The following is a 13,725-nucleotide window of genomic DNA, read 5'->3' as shown; positions in this document are numbered from 1 at the left end:
GCAAGGTGCCTGGTGCCTCCACCTGCCTCTGCCTGCTGCCAGCAGCTGCTGCTTTGGGGAAAAAGCAGTGACCTCTATGGAAGAAGAGCAAGACCCCTGCTGCCTTCCCACCTGGCAGTTGGCTTGCACGAGGTGCTTTTATAGAATCAGGACCACTTGAGTTGGAAGGGATCTTTAGAGGCCATCTGCTCCCACTGCCTGCAGTGCACAGGGACACCCATCCATCAGTGCTCATTGCCCTGTCCCTTGACCGTGGCTGTGTGCAGGGATGGGGCACCACCACCTCTCTGGGTGGTGCCTCACTGCCCATACTGTAAACAGTTTTGTTTCTTATATTCCTTCTAAATCTCCCCAGGTGTTTTCTAGATGCCTTTCAATCTCTTTATAGTCCCTTCTCTCAGCAGCCTTAGGTGTAATGCAGCAGCAGTTGGCGTTACAATGGATGGTTTGTCAGAGCTGCTGCCCTGCTTGAAGGGAGCTTACAAGCTCCTGCTCCCTTCTAGGAGACCAACTTTTTACAGGGTCTGATGTTGCCAGGACAAGAGGGATAGTGTGAAAGTAAAAGAGAGGAGACGTAGGTTTGGCATTATGATGACATTCTTTACTCAGAGGGCAGTGAGGCTCTGGCACAGGCTGCACAAAGTGCTGTGGTGCCCATCCCTGAAGATGCCCTTGGCAATGCATGGGCTCTGGGCAGCCAGCATACAACAGGGGTTGTAGCTGGGGAGGCTTTAAGGTCCTTTCCAACCCAAGTGATTCTATGGGAGAGCTGCTGCCAAGAGTTGGTGCAGAACCCAGCAGTGTCCTCAGCCTTGCAAGGTTCTTTAAAGCAAAAAGTGTGAAGCCCAGGCTTCCCAAAGAGCAAGCAACTCCTCTTAGCTGCATCTCAGCCTTGGGGCTTTCCCACATACGGGGCCATCCTGTGCCCACTGGGTGTGCTGTGACTGTCACTGCTCTGCAGGGCACTCACTGAGCCATGCTCAGCTGTGCTTTGGCACAGCCCACAGCTGGGGCTGTTGTGGCTGCTGCTGAGCAAAACGCTGCCGGCAGGGTGCAGAGGGGAAGCAGCCTTCCTCCATGCACAAACTGCTGAAGGGCAGCTTGCTAATTTGGAGCCCGGGAAATAAATGACAGAAGTGATGACGGCTCTGGAAGGAGTTGCTCCGGTAACTCGTTTAGCACCGTCGCCGCTGAGTGAGACCAGAGCATCTGTGTGCACACGCACAAAGCAGAAAGAGGAGCGGGCCAGGAGGTCTCCTTTTCTGTTTTGGAGAGCAGAGGCTGCCTTCTTCCTTTTGTCCCAGGCCCTCGGATGGCATACAGCAGGTGATAGGTGGCGGGTCTGTGTGCCTTTGTGTTCTGTCGACTGAAAGGCATCGAAAGAGCAGAACAGGCTTCAAGATGTGACTCATTCTCTGTTCTGTGCAGCACGAGGCTCCGCAGCCTGCAATTATTTATAGCCGCCTGCGGCATGGAGCTGAGGCACCCAGGCACCAGGACTTGTTGGTTCCTTCTGGTTCTTATTGATGCCACTGTGCTGCCACTGGGTGGTGGAAGGACCAGGAGCCAGGCTGTGCTGCTCTCTAAATTGGATGCTTTGCTGCAGCTCTCAGTGAGCCGAGGGAGCTTATAAATAACCTCCTCTGCTGACAAGCAGAGCGTGCTCGAGCCTGGCTCTGGCTGAGCAGAGCTGCCCTTTCCTCTGGGGAGAGCTGCCTTCCTCGCAGGGCCCTCCTCATCCTCCCAGCCCTCTGCAGAGCCAACGTACCGCGAAGCCCTTGTGATGAGAGCAGTGGGCAGGCAGCAAAGGGCAGCTGCCCTCACTGGAAGCAGACAAACGCGAGCTGGCACCTGTCATGTTCACACTGCCCTGGGAGCTGATGGGGGCCAGCGGCAGGGCTGGGGGCTGTCCGTGCCATGGGGCACATTATGTGCATCAGTGCTGAGCTCACCTCTGTGCTCAGCCACCGAGTGGGTTGGAAGTGTGCTGAGGAGCTCTGACAGCTCTGCAGTCTTTGGGTGCAGCCAGAGCACCCGTGCCATTCTCTCTGGTAGGTCATGCCCTTGGGGGTGGGCAGAGTGAATGTTAGCAGTGGGGGCAGAAGGAAATAATGAACCGGGCTCCAAAAATGACGAGGTTAGAAAAGAAAACGCTGTTACTCTTCTGTTTAATGTGGGCAAGTTGCACTTAGTTTGTGTGCTCGAGCTTCTGAGCCCTGGGGAGAGCACAGGGAGTTTCCCCTGCATAGTCTGCACTCTCTCAGCAGGAGCAGTGTTTGCAGAGGTTCTGGGTATGGCACTGAGGATGGATGCTGGGTGCTCTGTGCTGCTGTAGTACTTCAGATGCTCTGTGTGCTGCTCCCTAGCTGGCAGCAGCACGTGCTGCACTGGCTATGATGTGAGCAAGGCAATCTGCTGGCTTTCCTGTGCAAGCACAATTGCTCTGACTTGCCTGCTGGAAACTCAGAGCAGAACTGACTGTGCCAAGCAGGGGCAGCCCAGAGGTTAGGCTCAATGTTCACGGGGCTTTTCTGCTTGTGATTCTGCTTCCAGCTGGCTCCCAACCTACTTGGCAGAGCTGGGTGCCCACTGCTCCACCCTGCACAAGGCTGGGACCTGCCTGAACTTTGGGGAGATGCCCCCTGGGCACTGCACAGTGCCTGGGTGTGGGCTCAGGCAGGGAGGGCTGTTTGTATCTGCCACTTACGTTTCAGCCACGTAGTGCAGAATAAATGATGGATGTGGGATGGGATGATTTGGGTGCTTGTCAGGAGGGAGGAGTTGCCTTGCCATTGGCGGTTGGCTCTGCAAACAGTGCTCTGGGACAGGTGGGAAGATCTATGCATGCTGTTTGCGGTGTGTCTGGGCTTCAAGGAAGGTCTGTGCAGGGCTTTATTTAAACACAGGGCACCCATGCAACTGCTCCCAGAGGCTGCTTTGGGTGAGCAGGGCTTGGCTTTCCAAGCGAGAGGTGCATCAGCTGTGGGGAGGCTAGGCATGTTGGCTGTGCAGCATGAAGCAGGGTGCTGACATGTCAGGGAGCTGCTTGGCACAGCCACATCCATCACCCGTGGGGCCAAGAGATTTCTGCAGTGCTTTGATCTGATGGAATAAGTCTGTGTCTGACTCCAGACATCGATCCTGAGCCCTCTCAGGGGGCTCTGGCAGGCACACTGCCAGTGCTGTTGTGTCCATATGCATCCTTCTGTGCAGCTGCTGCCTGGGCAGCAGAGCTGGGTGCCTCAATCCCACTGCTTACAAGGGAGAGCTGAGCTGCCTTCAGCAGGGCCCTTCAAAGTGCCTGGGAGGTGATGCACAGGGGTTTACAGTGATCCTGGATCCACTGCAGCAGGCACTTGCATCTTGGCATACCTGCAGTTCATGTTTTCTTGTGTCAAACTGCTCCTTTTGCCCAAATTAGCTGAACCAACCTCTTTTTTTTCTTTCTTTTTTTTTTCAAAACTAAAATAATCTCTCTGTACAGTCAGCAGAACTGATAGGCAGAAAGACAGACCATATGAACTGCATGCTGTTTTGGGTAAATAACATCTGGGTACCTTAACCTTCCTTCTGCTGAGACAGGAACAGAATACGACATTGGTTTCCTCTTGGGAAATGTCTCTGCTGTGCAGTGAGGTTATGGATGCAGCAGGGGACAGGCAGTGGTGATGTGGGAGCTCTGCTGCTTCACTAATGAGTTTGCTCTGTTGCAGCTGCTGTGGAAGCGTGTGTCCTGTATGGGCTGAGGCGCAGGGCGGCAGGATTCCTGCGCAGCAACAAAATAGCAGCTCTGTTCATGAAGGTGGGCAAGAGCTTTCCTCCTGCAGAGGAGCTTTGCAAGAAGGTGCAAGACCTGGAGCAGCTCATTGAGAACGCGTAAGGCAACAGCGTGGCTGCTGCCCCACAGGCTGCCTGCATGTTGGCATGGGGGTGCTTAGTTTGAGCACAGCTGATGATTGCAGTGTCCACCTTGAGTCTCCATAGGACAACTTGCTCTTGCGGTGGAGCAGAGTCCTTCCCTGGGCTTTTAATATCTTGAGTGAACTGCTTGTTTCTCTGGGAGGTGGTGAGCTGTGGTTCTTCCTTTCTCTGCCCTTTGTGTTATGCTGTAGGGACGGTTACACACATCAGCTCCTGAGCTGTCAGGGTTTATGGACCAGTGCGTTAAGCCAACTGGAACCCAGTCTGGTTTGCTTTACTGTACAGGGCCATAACCTGCAGTAATTCAACCTCTGTTTAAGTGTGGCTTACTCATCCTTGGACAGGACCCAGGGAGATGGATGGAGCAGCCACCTGGGGGCAGGAATCTTTCAGCTGTACTGAAATAAGCTGCTTTGCTTATGAACTGCTGTACTTGGGCACCAGTGGGAAGCAGTGGGACTCTGCTGGGGCAGAGACTTGTTCTAGGGCAACTTTAGAGCTGGAAACAGATTTAGGGAAGGCAGTTTTCAGATACAGCTGTGGGCCTTCTGGGATAGGGGATGGGACAGATGAAAGGAGCTGTCTCTGATGCTGTTGCCTTCTGCCTCCACAGACGAAATCAAGTCCAGAGCATCCCAGAGAATGTGCGCAAGATGCCAAAGCTGCCCAACCTGTCTCCTCAGGCCATCAAGCACCTCTGGATCCGCACAGCCCTCTTTGACAAGGTCTTGGATAAAATCGTGCATTACTTAGTGGAGAACAGCAGGTGAGTGCTGGCATCAGCCAATGTTTTAGCCTTGCAGCTTGTTCCAGTCTTGCTGGAGGTGCTGCTGGTTGAGATGCATCCAGGTGGGCTGGAGAAGTCACTCTGTGCCAGTTGTGTCACTCTGTTCCCAGGACAGGGACTCCAACTGCTGCTGGCCAGCCCTCTGTGCTCCCTAAAAAGGACAGGACATGCTTGCTCTGCTGGTGTTGTGGAGCACGTTGTCCTTGTCTTCTGGGAGCTGTGTGCTGAGGTGTCCTGTGCTGGTGAAGTGGACAGCCCCAGGAAGGTTTTGTTAGTGCATAGTGATGCTTGCATTGTGCTGCAGGAGGGCATCCCCCAGGAATTTCTTAGCTAGTAGGAACAGCCTCTGATAGGCTCCTTACCCTCTCACCATCAGGGAGGGAGACAGACAGAGGAGGGCATTACAGTGCTTTCGAACCTCGGTCTCTGTCGTTCAGCTCTTCCAGGGGGCTGAAATGCTACAGCATGCCGCTCTTTTTCATTTCTTCTAGTAAATACTATGAGAAAGAAGCTCTCCTGATGGATCCTGTGGATGGACCGATTCTTGCATCTTTGTTGGGTAACGCTTCCCTCTTACCCTGTTCAGTAGCTTACTTCCCAAACCTGAGATGTTGGTTCTGTGATCCCAATTCAATGAACTTTTTTGTAAGCACTTCAAAAAACTGATCAGCTCTGGATGGGCAGAACCACTTCTGAGTTCTTTGCTGCTCTCACGTGGTGCAGCAATGTGTGCTGAGCCCCGTGCTTACGCTGCTCGGGGATGCTGGGCTCCAGTGACCTGAGCAGTGGAATAACACTGATGAATTCCTCGTGTCTGTGTTTTTCTTTGTGCAGTGGGGCCCTGCGCTCTGGAGTACACCAAGATGAAGACAGCTGACCACTTCTGGACAGACCCTTCTGCTGATGAGTTGGTGCAGCGGCACCGCATCCACAGCTCACACTGCCGCCAGGACTCGCCCACCAAGCGCCCGGCGCTCTGTGTGAGTGGATGTGGGGCAGCTCCACAGCTCCCTCTCTGATGATGCAGGGTGGAAATGTGGAGATAATTCACATCATCAAGCCAGGAGTTCTGTCAGTGTGGGCTGTGGAGATTGTGGGTGTGCTGGACCAATGTGGCATTGCATCGTTGGGTCTCTTTGGGGGCAGCATGGATGAGCTGTAAGAGAAGGCAGCTGAAGTCTGTTTGGTTTATTGCATACAGAGCACACTGCTGGGGCTTCTGTGAGTTGAGTCGAGCTTGGCCAGAGCCAGGAATCCTCTTGGAGGATGCACAGGGAGGGAGATCTATCAGGGAGTTTCACGAGTGAGGAGGGAATGAGCTTTCAAGAAAAGCTGTTAGAAACGAGGAGGTGTCCACGCTCAGCTCCCCTCTGTTGGTGGATCTCTTCCAGATTCAGAAGAGGCATTCGAGTGGCAGCATGGATGACCGGCCATCGCTGTCTGCCAGGGACTACGTGGAGTCCCTGCACCAGAACTCCCGAGCCACGCTCCTCTACGGCAAAAACAACGTCCTGGTGCAGCCAGTGAGTACTGAGTGGGGTGAATGCTGCCCTCCTGCCCCACCACATGGCTCTGCCCCATGTTGCTCTGTGATGGGAAGGGGGACAGACTCATTTCTTGTCTGGGAAGACGGTGATTGAACTGTCTTTGTGATACAAATCCTTCCAACCAAATGGAAGAGTTTTGGCTAGAAGCAGGCTTCTTTCCCTGCCCTCTATTAATGGGAGGCTGCAAAAAACTCTCTTCCTGTCCCTTTTTGCTTACTATATTCTAAGAAATGAAGTTAAAACTGCTTAGGCAAGGCTGTTGGGTTTGTCCCAGCTGGGTTCTCAGCCCTTTTCCAAGCCTGAGGTGTCCTGCTGTCTGCTAGGCTTTCTGTAGGCCCACTGTGGCTCCTTGCTCTTGGTGGGCAGACTGTGCTCCAGGTGTGGGTCAGCCCTGGAAGGCACGAGGTGGTGGTGCTTGCTTCTGGTGCCATCCAGGCTGCTCTCAACTCTCTCTCTCTGCATTTCCCTTCTCAAGAGAGATGATATGGAGGCCATCCCAGGCTATTTGTCCCTTCACCAAACTGCGGACATCATGGCACTGAAGTGGACCCCCAACCAGCTGATGAATGGCTCCGTGGGGGATCTGGACTACGAGAAGAGGTGACTCGACTTCTCAGTGTGCTCAAACGGGGCAGAAGGGCCAAAGGTTCCCATGGGTTTTGTGGTGGTGGGGGATGCTGTGGATGCAGCCCATCTCTGCTGGGAATGTTCAGCAAGGTAACTGGAGAAGGTTCTAAAAGGTGCCCAGCGGTGTGATTTGTTGTTCTCCTCTGTTGCTGGTTAAACTGGGAAAGTGAGAAGCTCCTAAATAAGGAAGGGTATCTGCAGACATGATCAGTTCCTGGATAATAATGGAAAGGGTAACAGAGTGGGTTCCATTCTGTAGTGCTGTCTCAGCTGATCCTCGGTGCAGGTGTTCCAAATCCCTCCGATTTAACAGAGCCCTTGGGGTTCATTCCTCCAGCTGAGGACTGCTCAGGAGACAAACACATGAGCTGAGCAGCACATTACCATGCCCTTTGCCTGAGGTTGCATTATGGGCTGCTGGCATTTCTCCTGATAGCTGCATTCTTTTAACTTAACTGCTGAGTCATGGCAGGTCCCAGTTTGCCTCTAAGGAAAAGAAAAAAACAGACAACAAAAACAAAACAAAGCAAATCCTCCAGGAAAGCTGCAGCATTTAGAACATCCTTCCTTTGTCCTGGGGTAAAGATCTTCAACAAAACTTACTGACTTGTTTATTCTCAATTCTAGCATTCTGGGGTTTGTTTACCTCTGTTCTTTTCATCTCCTCTTTCTTCTTGGCCCCTGGGCCATTCCCTTATACCTGATACCTTCCCCCTAAAATGCTATTTCCATCTCAACACTACTTTTCTGGGTTTTTGACTCGGGCATCAGCCTAAGCTCTGCTACATCCCAGTGTCCAGATGTGGCCATGGAGGAGAGGAGTCAGATGGCAAAGCACGAACCTACAAGAAGTGACATCTTACCTTCCATGTGTTTTGTGAGCTGTACTTTAACACCTTCATTTGAAGCACTATTTTGGTAAAGTGACAGATGAACCAAATCCATTTTCAGCTTTGAAACAGCACAGGTTGCTGGGGTTTATTTCCATTCCCTTGGGTACAGGAGCTGGGCAGAACTGTGGCCCAGGCTTGAGCTGCGCTGTTCTGGGCTGGATTTGCCCTCACTGAGCAGCAGGGGCAGTAATTGGTTCTGGAAGGAAGCTGCCTCTTCCTCTGTGGCCTGGTGGCACTCACACTGCTGCTGGGACTCGTCTTTTCTGTAGCTTCCCCCAGAGTCAGGATAGCTGGAGGCAGGATTTGGAGCTGCAGTGAAGGGAAGCAGAGCCTGATGCATGCCTGAACTAAAGCTTGCTCTCCTTCTCTGTTCCAGTGTGTACTGGGACTATGCCATGACTATTCGCCTGGAGGAGATCGTCTATTTGCACTGCCACCAGCAAGGTAAGGCCAGAGCAGGGGCTGCTGGGGCTGTTATCACCTTGGCATTGGCACACAGGGATGTGCCTGTGTGGGGATGGAACGTTTCCATTCAGCTCCAGGGCAGACGTCAGGAGCTCTGGGTGGTCGCTGCTCTGTAAATGCTTCTAGGAAATCCTTTAAATCAGGTCCTGGCTGTGGTGCTTGGCTGGAGAGGACTCTCTGTAGAGCAGTGCTCTGTGGTTTCGAGGGTTTGATCTCCCAGGCAGCGTTTCTCCAGGGTTTGCAATGGACCTAGGAAAGAATCCAAGCGAGGATTGAAAAATCTTTGTTTTGCATGCCAGAAAGACAATTCCCTGAGCTTTCTTGCCTGCTTTCTTCATTTTTGGCTGGTCATGTTTCCCTCATTCATGTGCGTCTTCTCTCTGCTGTCCCTGTTGCTAATAGTAGACAGCGGTGGAACGGTTGTCTTGGTGAGCCAGGATGGGATCCAGAGGCCTCCGCTGCGGTTCCCCAGAGGAGGACACTTGCTGCAGTTCCTGTCCTGCCTGGAGAACGGCCTCCTGCCCCATGGGCAGCTGGACCCACCGCTCTGGTCCCAGCGGGGGAAGGTAGGCGCACAGAGCTGGGCTTCTTCCCTGAACCCGTGCTTGGGGGGGTTTCCTGCTGGCCGGCCCCTTGGGATGTGTCTCAGAGCAGCTCTGCTGCCCGCTGTGACTGGAGGCTGCATTTCAAACAGCACCTCATGCACCCTCCTCAGTCAAACCAGTAAAAGCGGGATGTGCTGGTCTGGTTCTCGTGGACCTTGCCATGCAGTACTGTGTGCGTAGAAGGGATGCGTAGATATGTGTTCTCTGCATAATCCAAAGCTTGATCCAAAGACTGCTCCAGCACAGAGAACATGCAGGCATCCCCCAGGCTGACAGAGTGCTCTGGCTGGGCAGCAGGTCGGCAGCGAGGCAGCATCGCACTGCCCTGCACGGTGGGGCTTTGTGAAGAGCAGGTTTTGTTCTATAGGGGAAGGTGTTTCCCAGGCTGAGGAAACGAAGTCCCCAGGGCTCCTCCGAGTCTGCGTCTGACAAGGAAGATGACGAAGCCACAGATTATGTCTTCAGAATAATCTACCCGGGGACACAGTCTGAATTTGGTGAGTGCGTTGGCAGGGAGCGTTTTGGGTGGGTTATACCTGGTGTATGAGCGAGCGCTGGTGGGCACACAGTGCAAATCACACCAGGGAGGAGTTCCAGAGGAACAGGCTTTGCTTGTAGCGTTTAATTAATTGCCATGTGTTTTTATACCTTCCACTCGCCATGGAAAGCTTAGTTTCTGCAATCCTGCACGTTATTTCAGCAGCAGGCTTCCCTTTGGTCGTGTTTTCTTCCTCCTTCCAGGAAATGGGTGTCTGAATGGGGTCATTTTTCATCATGACACGACCACAGGGCTGATTCTCCTCTTGCTCCCACCAGGCCAAGTGCTGGTGCTGTGTTGCATCCAGCCATATTCCTTCCAGCACACAGGGCAGAGGCAGCAGATCTCTGTGTGCTGCCAGGCTTGGCCCACCTGCCTTCACCTCCAAACACCCCCAGCAGGGAGGGGATGCTGCTGGAGTCACCAGACCAGAAACCTCTCTCTTGATGTCCAGCTGTGAAGGATCAGAACAGTGTGCTTGGCTGCAGTGCTGTGCATTTGTCTTCACTGTTCTGTAGCAGAACACCTTCATTGGTCTCTGGAAGCATCATAAATGGCTTCATGAAGGGGAGAAACAAAAATGTAACAGAAAGCTATGAAATTTGATCAAAATCTCATTCCATACTTTTGAGGCTAGCAGGGGGCAGTCATATCTCCTGCCTCATCCCTGCAGATGATGAGCTTTTTCTGCCTTTGGCTGACTAACGCAACCCAGTGAGTCAGATAAAAATCAAATTGAGGTTAAAATAGCTGATAGCTGGAGCTTCCTTTTGATCTACCCCTTAAAATTCTATGCTGGGGGCCAAATTTTCTGTTAAATGAGTTGTTGCTACCACCTCAGATGGCGTCATCAGTCTGTGGACTTCCTACAGATTTTCCCAGAGGGAAGTGGAACTGCATCAGTTCTTTCTCCTCTGCGAATTCTTTCCTGCTTTCATTTGTGCCCCTGTCCTGTCTCTGTGTCTCTAGTTACCATTAATGGTCATTTCCATCCATTCCTTGCGTCTGTGATCTCCATCACTGCTGGGAGAGGGAAGGTGGTGAGGACTCCAGCTGCAAGCAAGGCGGTGGTGATCCACAAATGGTCTCCAGTTCTCTCCACTGTGCCCCAACCCCCCCTGGCAGCTCGGGGAGCAGCTCAGCATCAGTGTAATGCAGCTGTCGTCATGCCTGTGCGATGCTCGCTGTGTTGTCACTTGGCAATTCCTGCAGAAGTGTTCTGTGTCACTGACCCATCAGCTCCTGCTCAGTGTGATGGAAAGGGAGAAGGCTTTAACTGGAGTATTTCTGCATTTTTCTTACCCATACTGAAGGGCAGGGGCTGCTCAAGCTCCCAGCTTGCAGAATTGAGGCCATTGCCATAGCAGTTCTGAGTTTAAGCAGGAATTTAGCAAATGACAACAAGAGCTGCTGAGTGCTCCTGCTGTTTCCCTCATCAAGATGTTCATCTCCTGCCTTGTGATTTGGATGTTCCTGTCTTTCCCTGGAGTCTGGATGGGGTTCTGGTGTTGTAGAGATGAAGGCTTTTCCCTTCCAGTGATCCACTCCTCCTGGGGCAATGGTAGTTTTCAATCATGTTTTTTCTCATCTTTGTGACAGCCTGTTGTCCCTGGTCTCCCTGTGATGAGGTTTGCTTTCTGCCTCAGTCAGCACTGGGTTTAAGATGAGCTTGCTGAAGGCACTGCGTTAATTAGCAGATGGTTCTATTGCTCTCTCTCATCAGTGCTCTTTGTTTCCTTCCCTTTCTCCTGAGCTCACCACTGCTGTGATCACCTGCTGCAGGCCTTGCCTGCTTGCTGGAGTCTCCTTGGGATGCAAATTGGGTGCTGCAGCTGCTGATCCTCTGTCAGCCCGACCTCAGGGCAGTGCCTGTGTCTGACTCCTCTCTCTGCCTTCACAGTGCCCCAGGACCTGATGGATACCCAGGGCCCTGGCCTCCCTCCCATATGGCAGCCCAGCACCCGCAAGTCCTCCTGCTCCTCCTGCTCACAGAGCGGCTCCTCTGACAGTGCACCGGCCAACGGCTGCAGCCATGAGAGGTAGGAGGGCTGTGCTGCTCACTTGGGGAAATAGGAGGAAGTTTTCCACTCAGAGGGTGGTGAGGCACTGGAACAGGTTGCCCAAGGAGGCTGTGGATGCCCCATCCCTGCAGGCATTCGAGGCCAGGCTGGATGTGGCTCTGGGCAGCCTGGTCTGCTGGTTGGTGACCTGCACACAGCAGGGGGTTGGAACTGGATGAGCACTGTGGATCTTTTCAACTCAGGCCGTTCTATGATTCTATGAAATAAGGTTGGATACAGCAGGGCTTGTAGCTCAGATTCAGTGGATAGCCAAACAAGAGCAGCTGTGCTGTAGGGGCTCTTCCAGCCGCTCTATGGCTGTGTCCTGGGTGCAAGAATGCTGCTCCCACGCTGAGCAGAGCTCCCGAGGTGCATCAGTGAAGGCAAAGCTGGAACAGTGAGATCCAAGCAGGAGGGTGAGGGCATGGGAACATTTCCTCCCCTCGCATCTAGTTTGTTTTTGTTGGCAGAGCTCCTCTGAAGCTCCTGTGTGACAATATGAAGTACCAGATCCTCTCCCGGGCTTTCTATGGCTGTGAGTACTTGTTGCATCTGTGGTGCCTTAGGACATATGCTGGGCAAGGGACAAGGTTCTGGGCTCAGGGCAGAGCGGTGCTGAGGCAGCAGGATGGTGGGGACCGGGATCAGCCTGTTGCGTGTATGGCTCCATGTTCACGTGCTCAGGATTGGGAGCAGACAGCTGAATTCTGGTCTGAAGGTCAGCCTGCATCCCAGCGAGCATCAGGGCTGGTGGGAAAAGACAACGATATGCCAGCTTGTCCCAGCAGGCTTGAGAAGATCTCCAAGGACTGATCAGGGCCGTCCCCAGCCCTTCATCCTTAGTTCCCCAGGGTGAGTTTTTGCTTCTGCCTGTTGCAGGGCTGGCCTACTGCAGACACCTCTCCACGGTGCGAACCCACCTCTCTGCACTGGTTAACCACAGCATCGTGTCTCCCGACGTGCCCTGCAGTGCTAGCTCAGGACTGACTGTGGACATATGGCAGAAATACCTGGAGGACAGCACGGTAGGGCCAGTGCTGCCAAGACACTCTCCTGAGACACAGTGGCACAGTGGTATCCTCGGGTAGCTTTGGTGGGCTACTTGTGGTGAGCCAGTAGTTCCCAAAATACCCATCTGCAGGGGCTTCTGGCTGTGCTTAAGCCCAAGTGGGGATCTGAGAGGGCTCTTGCAGTGGGTGAGCATGTGGTGGTCAGCATCTGGGTGCTGGAGGTGGCCAGGCTGGGGCGGTGCTTGCATCCACAGTCCTGCCTGTGTCTGTGCTGACGTGGGGCTCTTCACACAGAGTTATGAGGACCAGGAGCTGCTGCGGCTGATCTACTACGGTGGGATCCAGCACGAGATCAGGAAGGCTGTCTGGCCCTTCCTTTTGGGCCATTATCAGTTTGGGATGACAGAAGCGGAAAGGAAGGAGGTTGGTATGAGCGTGCTGCCAGCTCTGCAGCCTGGTGCACTGCATTGGTGTGCCTGCAGTTATTCCCAGCTCCAAGCATCCACGTGACTGCCAGAGCCCACGCCATTCAGAGACCCTTTGTCCCACTGCTGCAGGCTGATGACCAGATCCGCACCTGCTACGAGCACACCATGGCAGAGTGGCTGGGCTGTGAGGCCATCGTCCGGCAGAGGGAGAAGGAGTCTCACGCAGCAGCTCTGGCCAAGTGCTCCTCTGGGGCCAGCTTGGATTCCCACATCCAGAGGATGATGCACAGGGACTCAACGATCAGCAACGAGGTGAGAGCGCGGAGGCTCAAGAGGGCTGTCAGCATGCTGCAGGGCAATGGGAGCTTGCAGCCAGTGGGTCCCGGCAGAGGGCAGCAGCCCCAGTCCTGTGGAGCATCCCTTGGTGTTCCTGGGGTCTGTGTGATGCAGGAGAAGGGCAGGGAAGGCTCTGTGCCAGGGGTGACACTGAGGAGGAGCGGGCTGTGGGTTGGCACTGCCGTGGCTCTGCGAATCGTTCCCATCCTTGTAGCATCTCCGCTGTGGTTCTGGCTTTGTGCTCCCTGTCTGTATGGGGAACGTGTGCTGGGAGGGGAGCTGGCTGTTAATACATGCCAAAATTCACCCTTTTCCCCTCTTAACGTGAAATTTCCTGCTGTAAAACGTTCCCATGGTAATGGAGGAAAGCTGTCGCCCTTCCTCTCTCTGCCGGAGTCCCACAATGTTAGGGTGGGAACAGCTCCTGCTGCTGCTCTGAAAGCAGTGTGCTTTCTTAAAACCCCCATTGTTTCGGTGTGATGTCATTGCCATGCTCTGTACACCCAGA

At 53.6% G+C, this 13,725-nt stretch overlaps 1 protein-coding gene across 4 annotated transcripts in view; it reads left to right on the top strand.

The window, feature by feature from the left end:
* The window catches only part of SGSM1 (small G protein signaling modulator 1), a 29,014-nt gene that overhangs the window by 5,998 nt on the left and 9,291 nt on the right, over positions 1-13,725 (top strand). For 2 of the 4 annotated variants that reach the window (XM_048964225.1, XM_048964223.1), the window contains exons 4-18: positions 3,714-3,876; positions 4,535-4,687; positions 5,200-5,267; positions 5,543-5,688; positions 6,100-6,231; positions 6,731-6,855; positions 8,152-8,219; positions 8,643-8,806; positions 9,213-9,342; positions 10,353-10,532; positions 11,284-11,422; positions 11,914-11,978; positions 12,323-12,468; positions 12,748-12,876; positions 13,011-13,193. In XM_048964225.1, coding sequence (XP_048820182.1) covers positions 3,714-3,876; positions 4,535-4,687; positions 5,200-5,267; positions 5,543-5,688; positions 6,100-6,231; positions 6,731-6,855; positions 8,152-8,219; positions 8,643-8,806; positions 9,213-9,342; positions 10,353-10,532; positions 11,284-11,422; positions 11,914-11,978; positions 12,323-12,468; positions 12,748-12,876; positions 13,011-13,193 — 1,991 coding nt within the window. The remainder of the gene's footprint in view (positions 1-3,713; positions 3,877-4,534; positions 4,688-5,199; positions 5,268-5,542; positions 5,689-6,099; positions 6,232-6,730; positions 6,856-8,151; positions 8,220-8,642; positions 8,807-9,212; positions 9,343-10,352; positions 10,533-11,283; positions 11,423-11,913; positions 11,979-12,322; positions 12,469-12,747; positions 12,877-13,010; positions 13,194-13,725) is intronic. The other 2 variants (XM_048964224.1, XM_048964226.1) reach the window with 2 other exon arrangements.

The sequence above is a fragment of the Lagopus muta genome, chromosome 17, assembly GCF_023343835.1.
Source record: "Lagopus muta isolate bLagMut1 chromosome 17, bLagMut1 primary, whole genome shotgun sequence".
NCBI lineage: Eukaryota > Metazoa > Chordata > Aves > Galliformes > Phasianidae > Lagopus > Lagopus muta.
Note: the sequence above shows the minus strand (reverse complement) of the source record. Positions and strands in the feature narration are given on the sequence as shown.